The sequence below is a fragment of the Magallana gigas genome, chromosome 5, assembly GCF_963853765.1.
Source record: "Magallana gigas chromosome 5, xbMagGiga1.1, whole genome shotgun sequence".
NCBI classification, from domain to species: Eukaryota; Metazoa; Mollusca; class Bivalvia; order Ostreida; family Ostreidae; genus Magallana; species Magallana gigas.
Genome location: NC_088857.1, coordinates 8,607,779 through 8,620,667, shown reverse-complemented (window position 1 = coordinate 8,620,667; position 12,889 = coordinate 8,607,779). Strand labels below are relative to the sequence as shown.

At 32.6% G+C, this 12,889-nt stretch overlaps 1 protein-coding gene across 2 annotated transcripts; it reads left to right on the top strand.

Annotated features, from left to right (window-relative positions):
- Positions 1–410: 410 nt before the first annotated feature.
- Positions 411–10,147, top strand: LOC105331866 (putative ammonium transporter 1). 2 transcript variants are annotated; one of them, XM_034482427.2, is made up of 10 exons: positions 412–580; positions 2,836–2,925; positions 4,196–4,426; positions 4,627–4,703; positions 5,531–5,668; positions 6,839–7,063; positions 7,892–8,030; positions 8,118–8,215; positions 8,452–8,578; positions 9,015–10,147. In XM_034482427.2, exons 1-10 carry the CDS (start codon positions 526–528, stop codon positions 9,158–9,160), a joined length of 1,326 nt encoding a protein of 441 aa, XP_034338318.2. In that variant the 5' UTR covers positions 412–525; the 3' UTR covers positions 9,161–10,147. The 2 variants fall into 2 exon arrangements, with proteins under 2 accessions (XP_034338324.2, XP_034338318.2); XM_034482433.2 differs by lacking the exon at positions 4,196–4,426 and having other exon boundaries at positions 411–580.
- Positions 10,148–12,889: the final 2,742 nt, after the last annotated feature.

Sequence of the window (12,889 nt, the reverse complement as noted above, 5' to 3'; positions counted from 1 at the left end):
CGTCAGTTACACTCCTGGTCTTGCCTTGTTTGCCGTAGATGCCCTGCTTTGTGCAGCCCTATGATTCTATGATGCAGTTCAATTGAAACTTCCTTTTTGCAGTCAATTCATACTGATGTCATATCAAAGTTTCCTTTTTTCTGTGCTTTTCTTTCAACGATAACAGTGATAAATTTGTGTAGCTATTATATTACATTAGTTTCTTTTCAATGGTTATTTAACATTGTATTTTTAGCACATCTGTCTCGTGGATGCGTCGTATCTTTCATTGGTGACCTGCAGTAAAGTTACTGGATTTCGACTATTACTCATAAAAGAAAACGGTTTTGAAACACGGTAACAAAATACTTGGTAAATGTAATTCAAAATTTTTAAAAGACGTTTTAACCGCTTCATTGCCGATAGACTATTGTTCAACCTTACTTTAAAACGTACAACCAGGAAGATATCTGACAAACGACGCATAATCTTGTTTGAGGTCTATCGAAAGAAATTGCTGGATTGTGATCCATTATTAATTGAAACATGACATCTAGGGGTGATTATTCTAGTACATGGGTGTTCATAGCTGGCGTTATTTGTAAGTTTTTGACATTATTTTCACTTTAAACTGTATAGGTCATGTGTTTAGTGATCATTATTGAATCATGAAAATTCATTAGTCTTTTAGGCATGAATTAAACTAGAGCAAGGGGTTTGAGGACCGCGTTTAGCGTGGTTCATTGGGACAGGAGGATGATCTGGTGAATTTTGGGGTGGGGAAATTAACTCTATGCCTGGTGAATTTGGGAGATTAACAATAAAATAATAGGATACAGAACATTTGTAGATAAGGCGGGTGAAGTGCAATTACATAACTTAGTAAAGAAAAAAATAAGAATTAAAAATTAAAGTTAAGTACTCCAAGTTATGGCTTTTACAGTTTCATATCGTTTTTCATACAAATTAATTATCTTAGAAAAAGAATTTCACCAGGTCTCTCTGAGTAAATAGATTAAGGATTGAATTTAAGTCATACCTATTTTATATTTGTATACTTAAATTTGCATTTAGCATTTTTAACAAGTGGTGATCTTTTGTGGTAAGACTTGAATCCCAACAAAAACGTTTTTTATTTTCTTCTTTGTAAACATCCCAGTGAGTTACACCATTTCACTCATACTTGATTTTTTCTATTATTCAATTAATGTATTATGTTTTGAATTGAAATTGCATTTGTCAAACACATCATTAGGCATTTGGTCAATTTGTTGACTCATGAGCTTTCAATGTTTGAATAGATGTTCACACTGAAATTGCATGCTTCTGAAGAACAGAAATAACCGTTTTATGATTGTTACAAATTCAGTCTAATCTTAATATTCTTCATATCAATCCATGGTTATCATATAGTACTCGAGTATAATTCTGATTTGAATTTTTGTTTTCTTTTTTAATTTTATTTTTTGGTCTAGGAGGTAAAGTGAAACCTTGACCTTGCTATTTTGTCTTTCTTATCCTCTGCTCATAGAAAACCATTTGCCTAACTGCACCTTTCATGAAAAATTTTAGTTCTTTAACTTTGTCGAAAGTTGGTTTTGGTCAAAGAATGTGTTAAATATATACATCTTTCACGCCTTTTTCTCAATGCTACATTTACCTCCTATCTTTTTAAGTAATTGTTATTGTTTAAATTGAAAAGTCCAAAGGAAAATACAAAACAGGAGCAGAAAAAGCACTGATCTAAAAAAAAACTAGCGGTAGGATTAGGTGCCATAGAGGAGTGAACATCCTCTGCTGACAGGTCACATCCGCCGTGTGCTCTTTGTCTTAATTGGGGAAAAAACGGAAAAGTCCGTCGGCAATTAGGTTTTTAGCCGGGCCCTGCTGACAGCAGAGTCCTGACTGTAGGCAGGCAAATCGCCAATGTTACTATAAATAGCAAAACGTCAAAAGTAAACAAAAAACCAAACAGCGTCAAAGTAAAAGCTTCCGCTATACCAAATAGTTACATAAAGAGCCACGTTTTGTCAAAAGTGTTGGCATTTTGTTTCTTTTATTTAATTTCGAGAGAATTGTCTATCTTTTTTAGTTTTCTTATAAATAACGTGTTTTAAAAACAATACTATGCATATTGGACACATATAATGCGCATGAATTTCCATGAACTACTTTGCTGCGCGTTGAAGAAATGGGGATTGAATATATAACGCTTCTTACAAAATTCAAGGCAGCAACTGTTGAACTTTTTTCTACTAGACAGACATATTTTTGCTTATAGCCGCGTACAAAATTTAGTCGCTCTCTGACGCTTTGCCGACATTAAAAGCATGAGAGAGAGGGAGAGAGAGAGAGAGAGAGAGAGAGAGAGAGAGAGATTCAGTCTTTACTACACAATATGCATAAAGACACCAAAAAGAGCCCGGCTTTCAGTACTTTGATTAATTATGGTGTAACAATTTGTTTGAGAAAAAAAAACGTCAGTCAGCATGCGATCTACTGGAAGATAGTATTTGCTGACAAGGTCGTTGTATCGACCTTAGAACTTACAAAAAGATTACTTCACTCGAGACTTTTGATAGTCCTGTTTTATCAACTTGTTAGTCAGTAGCTTGCCTTGCCTAAGAAACTGTTAATATGACAACCATGCCCTTGCGTATCGAGTTTGATGACAGACAAAAACTCCATATGAGGGTGATGAAGGTACATTGCTTCATAAAGTTCACATTGTAAAGTTAATTATAGAAAAAATGAAGTCATCACGGTTATCAAAAATATTTGTTGTTAGGTTACCATCAATGTCCATTTCCAATAAAATATCCAAATATGAAACAGATGATGTTTTGTATTCTTTAGTATTACAATTTGGATTTGTCATACGTGAAGTTGGTGCTGTCCGGATTAAAGACACGAAAAGAATAATCATCAGGCACGTCGTCAATCTACGTGAGTCTGCTTTAAAATTGATGTTATCTTTGCTTTGTTTCGTTGTCTTATTCTAAACCATTAACATACATTAAGTTAAACTTAATCAACTTTCATAAGTTGTGCTCAACAAAATAGTAAAATTGCCTGCCCCAGGTTAAGTGGTGCTGGTTACAGTAGTACACTCGTTTTAAATTCTATTAAATTAATTCAAAATCTTTTCATTTAGTTTTCGATTCACTGTTGTTATGATGATGCGAATGAGCACCTACCAAAATAGTGAAATTGACGGTCTTGCAGCGTCAGTGGTTCTCATGTTAATATTGTTTTGATCATATTATGAAAAACTGCATTTTATTTCTCTAAAAATACACTTCCTAATGCTAGACGTCAAGCATAAGGACATTAAGTACATGGCTAGATAAAAAAGGCAGTGTCAAACATTTGATAAGCTGATCCTTGTTTATATGGTTTGAAAGTGAGGGGTGATTATTAAGAATTAAGTGTAAAAAAGAATGTACACATATTTGTTTTCTCTAATCTTAAATCCGTGTGAAAAATATCTTAGTAGAGTTCAGAACAACTTTTTACAAGCATTGGCGTATCAGCAAGCGCAGTTTTCCATATTTCCATAACACTTTATATTCTGTAAGTGTTAAGCAACTTGACATTGCAAACACTTCAACCAATATATTTTAATTTAGGCATTACGAACAATCTGGAATTGAATAAAACAGTCACTTGGGGCTATCTTAACAATCATTTAACAAAATGTTCCACATTTTTTTTCGTGAGGGGGTTGGGGGGGGGGGTGCCCGTCAAACTCTTACAGTCTGCGACCTTACCATATTTGGAGATATGAATTCTTCTCTTTTAAAGAGAGTGCTTGAACTGGTTTCCTTTAACCTTTTTTCTCTGTTTATAAACTTTTGTATATAAGAAAACAATTGTTGAGAAGTCAGTACTTTTTACCATTTATCTCGCCCTCCTGTTGCTCATGCTTGTTTTTATATTGCAAGGGTTATATTTACATGTAATTATAACTCGTTCAGGTGACCGTTAAGGCCTATAAGGTTAAAAGCTTTCATAATGGAGGTACCCATTACTTTCTTGCATTCAACCAATTATCAAACGTATCTGCCTCAGTACGTAAAAAAAACAACCTTTACTTTGATCTATACCTGAAAACTTTTATGTTTCAAGATTTTAAAATTGAAGAAGGTAGAACGTACTTTAGACAATTAAATCTTATTTTTCAATGAAATGAAATGTTTTTTATTTCCTTTTTTAGTTCTCTCCGGAGTTGTTTATTGCCTGTTTGGTGTCGTACTCGCCTTAAGCGATGGTGGTGTCGCAGACAAGTTTATTGGCACAACATTTGTCGTTCTTTACGAGTTGATTGCATACGTTTTCATTCTCACCCAGTCCGCTTTTGCATCCATTACCACGTCAATAGTGACTGGTGCTATTGCAGAGCGTTGCAAGTTAATCGCATATTTTATAACCACTGTGTTTATATCAGGTATGAAACCATTATTTTAGTTTCTTTTCTTTTATCTTTAAACGTACTTTTTTACAACTTGTGAATGTTTTGTGTAAAATTTTTACAGATACTGCTGTTTTATGTATCCAATGATAAAGCTACGCCAGACGACGTTTTATATTAACAAAGCCAGAACGACTTAAATTAGGAATTTTTCAAACATATGTAATTATTTTCAGGTTTTATTCACCCGGTGGCAAGGCATTGGACTATATATGGTAGGGGATGGTTGAACATCGAACCCATCGTTTATCAGGTAATTAAACAATAAAAAGTGTGCCGGACAAAAAAACCTCTTACATTGCTGCCTCAGAACGGAAAACCGATTTTGCACCTTGTATAATGCGAGAAAAAACACTATCATCCACAAACAGCTTGTCAGGTTGTTTGACCGTGCATGGTAAAATTTCATACCGATTTTATCATCATCATTATCATGATCATCATAATGATGACGATGATCATCACCCATCACAATCATCACAGTTTGGTTTCATTGCATGAAATAATAGCATTTCTTATACCCTGTGAATATATTTTAGGGTTCACCTTCCGAGTTTTTATACTCGAAATACCTTTGTTGAATTCCGAGTTGGAAGGTTAACAAAGTTTACCATCAAGACAATTTGCATCACAGACAGTACAAGTTTTCTTTGGGATTTTATAATACCTATTTACCGACTTTTCGGACGATAGCATGTTTTTGGTCCCCCTCAACAGCAACTTTTTCCTTCGGTTTCGTCTCGAAAAATAAGTGCTGTCTCGGGGGTCAATAACTTGCTATCGGCCTCATAGCCAATAAATAGGTATACTGTATATGATGATCATATGAAAAAAAATACAGAAGCAATCGACAAAAACCATAACATTATGAATAAATTCGTTTGTTTACAAAAATAGACTCATCTCTGTTTTACGGAAAATGGTATGCCCCATGGTCACATTGCTGACATATCCTAATTCGAATTTATTGTAAACAGTAAATAAAAATACCACACAAGTATATGCTCACACACAAGTAACTGATTACAGCTTCTGTCATGTCATAAAACATAATAATGTGTCCTTTGTTTACTTCTACAGGATAATGCTGGTAGCGGTACGATTCACGTTGTGTCAGGAATCGCAGCGCTTGTTGGAGCCGCGATGCTTGGTCCTAGAACTGGTCGATTTGATTCCAGCCTTAAAAAAGACTTCACAGAAAGATGCTACTCAGCACGAGTAAGGCCTCGTTGTACTTTTGATCTATAATAAAACCAATATATCAGAATTTATAAATGCATGATGTTTAAACCAACGAAATTTGTCTAATTTTCACTACTAATCATTGTTATTTTAAGAAGAAAAAATAATCATTGTTCAAAATCAACTTTATATAGTTCACCCTCACCAAATAACCCAAATATTTTGTCTATCTGTTTAAAAAAACTGAAGGTTGTCGAGCTCATGTATTGATGTTTCTAGCAATGTTTTCTTGACCCGTAGGGTCCATCACTATCGAATGGGGAAACAATTTAACAAAACAAATAATTTATAGAAAATGAAGGCCATGTTTTGTGAAAATAAAGGCAACGATGTAAGAAAAGAATTTAAGTGTTGACATAGAGTACAACGAAAATAGTATATAACTTGAAGTTTTACAACAGCAAAAAGTAACATTAATATTTGATTCATAAACCGTATCTCACAGGGTTTGCAGTTGAAATTCAAAAGTAAAGAAATGTAAATTAGATAAAACATTTCTAAAGAGTATACATTCAACAATACTTCTAAGTGTTCACCATAATATATATAGAATAATTTTGAAATGACAAAATAAAATGATGTTAAATTTTCAACATTTCAGAACTGATATGTCTTCTCTTCAATAGCACAGATAAAAAACAACAGCGATCGAAATCATTTACCCGTGACAAAACGTTAAAACATGAAGTTGATATTGTTCTGTGCATGCTTAATATGATATAATATATTTAATATTTTGTGATTGATTTAAGTCTTTGGTTATTGTTTTAAAAGAAAACCAATTAACATGACCAAAGTGATCACTGCAAACACAGCCAGAGCCGTTGGAAAATTGGTGTCAGCATTATTTCCACAACAGATCGTATTCACTTTAAATTTGCTGTTTGATTTGACCTCGACATGTGCTTTTTTATATATAAAATACATTATACTGGGTGAACACTTAAAAGTTTTGTTGAGTGTATGGTGTGTGGACAGTATGGAGGCAAGAATGGTAACGCAATTTCTAACAAAATTATGCATTGAAATTAAAGAAAAAAAATGTGGTCTGTAGATCTCTTGTTTTAGTTTTTTTTACAGTTAAATATTTACCTTAATTTCTTTTACAAATAACCTTATGTAATAATGTCTCATTTCAATAAACAGGTAGCTGCTGTAGGAGGATTTATTCTGCTGATTGGGTTCTTAGCCTTCATCTGGGGATGTCGGGAACTCTTTGTCTTTGAATCTTCATATGATCCAATAGCTCTTTCCAAGGTCAATCCTTCCGCATCCTGCTTTATTGCTGCTATCACTTCACTCTTTATCAATAGGTATTTTGGGAAAAAATGGAGTCTTTTTGTTGCCATCAATGGAGGTTTGGCTGGAATGGTAAGTTGTCCGATTGCAAGACATACATGTGCATGTACATTTACCAGTCATTGTAAAAAAAAATGATGTTTTACATAAGAGACATATAATGAAATTTTTTTGGCAATAGTAACAATTATTCTTTTAAAGCTTGTGTTGAATCAAATTTAGATTATGGTACTGATTATTAAATTATTCGTTATTTCACGGGACAATATATTGAAAAATTTTGAAAGTTAATAATTAAAATAGCAAAAAATGTCGCATTACGGATGATAAATTTCAACTCCAGATAAAAGAAAAGCCTACCTTATCACAAATATTACAAAACTTTTACATTCTTGGGACCAACAGGAACAAGGAACAACAGACATTTTCCAAAATATTTCGTTAGTTAAAAGACCAAATATACTAAAACTTATTAAAATTGATTTTAAACAAAACATTGATGTTTGAAACTCAAAAAGCTTTTTGAAACACATTTATTTTACAAATTAATATCTGATTGCTCTTGCAGTATCAAACTAACATCTGTGTTGTCTAATATTCTTAAAAGGATATACGCATCAAGAGAAAGAAACATGTGACAAGTTATAACGTACTCCCTTCTGGCAAATTCAAATGTCGTTCTTCCTACACAATAGTTTTAATCTTTTATCTACTGTCAGTTAGATACACAAGGCATAACTAAGAATTGCATTCTAAAACGAACATACATTATTTTTTTTACATTCAGTGATGGTTTTGATTTTTTCTAAATACCATTTTTATTCAGTTGCACTTGCTTAAGATTCTTAAAAGATTTTTAATTCATTAGATTATTTAAATTGATATAAACATATTGTATAGGTTGCCATTTCCGCCGGAAGTGATCATTTTGAACCGTATGCCGCAGCCGTAGTTGGACTTATTGCCGCCATTGTATACAGAACCTTCTCTGTCCTCTTGGTTAGACTCCGTATAGATGATCCTCTGGATGTTGTGGCAGGTATCTGATAAGCGATTTAAATTGGTACAAAATAGTTAAATTTTGTTCAACGTTTGTTTGAAAATATACATAATTTTTGTTTTTTAGTCCACTTTGTCGGAGGAAGCTGGGGTTTGATTGCTGTAGCAATCTTTCACAAGACCAAAGGGATACTTTATGCATGGCAGACCGAATCTGCAGCATCTGTAAGTAATTCTATTTGGTTTGATTGCTTAACACACCACAATATTCAGATCATGCTTAATCTGAGACCACGTACAATCATATATATAGTGATTAAACGTTTGACATTTTTTTTAAAAACATAAATTATGCAAATAATGAGCGAGGATTAAAATCACTATCCTTCATAGTAATCCTAACTTCTCTTTTGAAATAAGACTCAAAATATATAATTCTGATATATGCTTCCATGATTTAGATACTTGGCTATCAGTTGTTAGGATTGGTTGCAATAACTGTGTGGACGGCTGTGCTTTCTGGACTCATGTTTGGGATCCTTAGATGTTTTGGTATACTGAGAGTATGCGACGAAGTTCAGGAAAAAGGTGAAGTAGCAGCATACAAACACTTTTAAATTAGACCCACAGTTCCTTTACAATAAGCAATATTTGCATTACTGTTTATCAAATAAATATTCCTTATAATTTTTGTTTTATTTATCACGTACAACTTTATAAAACACAAATATCAACTTATACATCGGCAATCATGTTAATAGCGCTATAGAAAAAAAGACACACGTTTTGCTTACATGAAAAGTTTTTTTCTGTTGAGCCGCAATCGCGTAGCAAACCTTCATATTTTCCAACTTGATACTGGTAAAACGTATCGTTTTAAAAGAAAATGTCCATAGATTGTTCCTGACCAGATAAAAAATGTGTAGATGTCAAATGCTCATTTTAATTTCTGAGAGTGTACTTTTTCACATATTAAATGAAACGATCTAGTTTGCTGTATTATTACTTTTCAATTCAATTGCAGAATTTGCACACCCAGCATACGAATTTATGGACATTAAAAAAGAAAACGAAGAGACAGTGGATATCACCTTTAATGCTTCTCCAGAGAAGATTTGCCAAAAGGACACATACTTTGCCGGCGACAAAGCTAGTGACTTCCATCTTTGATGCTTCACGGAATGAATAGTCAGTCAAATACACAGACAACTGGAGACGAAATGTCCTCTTGTAACATTTATACTAATATCAGGTACATCTAATTAGCAGACTATGATTGATTATTAAGAATATGTCAGACACAACATCAATCTGCATCAGAAGATCATTTTGTACTACTTTACTCACTTTATTGTAAAGATAAATCAGAATGATTTAGCTTTGTAAATCAGGTATAGCGGGGACATGAACCTACGTAAAAGTTAGTATCCTCTTAATATAATTCTAAATTTGAAATTAAGCTGGTTTGATTGATCATAGTGAATTTTTTTATCTCAGGCTGTAAAACGATCGTGTTATTACATGTAAGTATAAATATCGACTTCTGTGGCTTACGTCCCTTGTTTATGACGTAGGTAAGTGAATTTTTAATGACACGTTGGTTATTCAAAAAAATAACGTTGAAAGTTTCAAATCTAATAAAACCCGTTTATATAAAACTGATTCACATTTTGACATTCATTAAGAAAAGATTTTTGTGGAACAAAACGTTACTTTTACGTAGTATATATCAGATCAGTTTTGTACAAGACGCCAATGATGTAATTTTGGTTAAATTGGTAAAGTATATAAATAGGCTTTTAAAGCAACATAATTAAGACTACATGTAACAAAAAATCGTTCCATATGTTTTGTAATGCTTTTGTTTGTCTTTATTTTTTTTTTATCATGAAGCTATGCAAACATTTAAGTTGTAATTCATTCTGTTTTATATACATGCATATTGTTTGGTTTGAGGAATTGTTTTAATTTGTTTTTTCCATTAGTTAAGTAAGATGTTTTGATGTATTTATTTATTAAAATCTGCTCGTGTGTTGGCCACCTTTTTAAATCCCTTACCGTGCTCAATAATGTTTACAACAGTGACCAATCACGTTGTATGTAATAGGCTTTTTCTTGTAGCTTGTTTGCATTTACTATATTATTAAATTTCATTTGCATTTTGGGTTTTTTTGTTATTTTTTTAACCAATTAATTTGAGAGGTGCAGTAAGATGCAATACATATGCAATATCAACGTTTTCGGTGATAAAAATCGAAATTACTTTTTTATCAGGTTCCTTCATAAGGAAATCAAAGTAAATAGGCGGCAAACCAAAGATCGTACCGTACATAATGTGCATGTGTGTGTTTGTGGAGGTGTGTGTGATGGTGTTCGCACGAACCTATGACTGGCTATTGCATTATGTTGTAAAATTGAAACACTGTTACCATATGTATTAGTCCCTTACCCATAACACCGTTGGGTCTATTGTTTTTATCGTTATCTGTCTGTCCTTCTGTCCCCACTTTGTTTTCCAGACTTTTTTCGTTATTTTTTGGCGAATTTCAAACTTCTGTGTAGCTTTATAACGATGCCTTACAGATGCAGTATAAAAAGTTTACTTTTGATCAACAGATATTTATTTGATAAATTTTAAAAATGGCTCTAATCTACGATCGGGTTAAAGTCGTTTTTAAATAAATGAAGGTGAGAAAGAAAAAGACGATACTTTTTTGTGCATATTCTATTGTACCATTCCATCAAAAACAGCGTTTAACACTCATCGAGTTCGACTTGCGTTTCTTTATATTCACTTGTTTTAAGATTATTAATTTCTGAAAATATCTCGTTTTTATGGTATATGCTGTGCTACATCGGAGTGTCTATTAGAATGTCAGAATAATGTGACAACTTTTGACAGCTTTCAATATCATTGTCCTTTACAAATGGTGATGTATAGGGCTTCAATGAACGTTTTATTTTATTCCCGGCAAGACAATCCTGGCTCCGATTTCACAAAAAACTTAAGATTTTACCTAAGTTTGATTTCAAATCCTGAGAATTTACTCAGCTGAAATTTTTCTCAAATTGCATTTCACAAATCAAACTTAGTCATTTCTCAGCTGAGTTGAATTTTTTTAGTCAAGAATTTTCATTGTCACAAGTGGCCCCTTATAACATCTCCTGTTTTTTTTAAATATATACTTAATAAAAACAATCGTCTGCTTATGTTTTCAACAGAGGAATTAAATTAACAAGAGTCATAAAATTTTAATCATTCATGAAATGTACACTTTGTTATGCTAAGTATAGATGGCATATCTACATGATCTTATATATTATATAGCTAACATAAGACCACATTAAATACATCATGGTTACCTTAAAATCATTAGAAAGTAGAATCACTGCACAGTTATTCCATTTAACACAAACAAATGAATTAGTTACCGTTGTTTACATTTTTGTTAAAGCTGCTTGGTCCGATTTTATATCAAATTTTATACTCGCTTTTAAACGATGGCTATGCCTGTATATTTATAAAAATAGACATTACAGTAGTTTTACCCGTCAATTATGCCAAATTTCAATGAAGAAAAATACGTACAAAATTTGCTAACAAAACAAAACGACATTAAAAGGTGCCGCGTTATTTCGCCTCATGTTAAATTTCACCCCTGACTACGAGACGGGTATGGTTGTATTACGAATTTGACATCGCTTTAAATAAAGGTCGAAATAATCAGACAAATTACAAATAAACATGTGTACGTTTTGTTAGCCAATATTTCTAAAGTCTGCTTTCTTTACAATCGATGCATAGCATGTGGGTCACATAGCCCCAATCATTCGGGGGACGAAATTATGCAGTTTCCTTTTCTAAACATTCCCGTGATGCATTTTGGTTTGTTTTTTCGTTTGCCCAAAGAGAAATTATTTTTATTTACTTTGAATATTTCTAACTTTGAAAGGAGACTGATTCTGCTGGTGTAAATAGGGGGAAAGTCCATAACTTTCTAAGATAAATGATTTGTATGAAAAAAATGTTGATACTGTAATTACAAAAAAATCGGACCAAGCAGCTTTAAGGGAGATAAATCCGCCAAAATTATTACTTTTTAATGAAAAAAATATTTATTAAACCTGCATAAAATATTGCATATACGCTGATTATTGAGTGGAATATATCTAAGAAATGAACATTGCAGACAATATAATACTGTATTAATGATGTTAATGACATATTCACATTTGAGATTTGACTTAAGTCTGCTATGGAGGTAACTTAAGATTTTTCTCAAACTGAGTAAAAAACACGACTAAGATTTTTTTGTGAAATGCAGAGATTTGAGTTTTCTCAAGATTGAGAAAAAAAATCAAATATTTGAGAAAAAACTCAGACTTAAGTCTGAGATTTGACTTTTGTTTTTTTTTTGTGAAATCGGAGCATAGTCAGCCGAACCAACCATCCCCTTCAGTGATTAAATGCTTCCTTGTTATTCTGTTACATGTATTCTTCATGATGTTCTTGGTCATTCTCTATATATCTTGTTCTTTGGAATGAAATTGAAAGCTTTTCTTGTGATTGACTGGCGTTTTGATGAATTTTCTATTTCAAAGAACCTATCCTTTTTATCTCCATCGGCGTCTGGTAACGATGGTGCTCTCTGTTGTAAGTTCTCTGTTGTGGATGTTCTTCTTTAGGCTGTCGTTAAATGATGCTCTCCATGTAAAAAGTATGTGTACATGTACATTTTATAAAGTGTTTATCAGTGATACATTAACATTTACAACCATTTTCATTATTTTTTCAGCACACCTTTTTGTTACATAGAAACCGCACAACATTAACATTTTAATACACATGTAAAAAGAACCCCAGGTAATTTGAGGCATTTAAACCGCTTGACGGCCTGC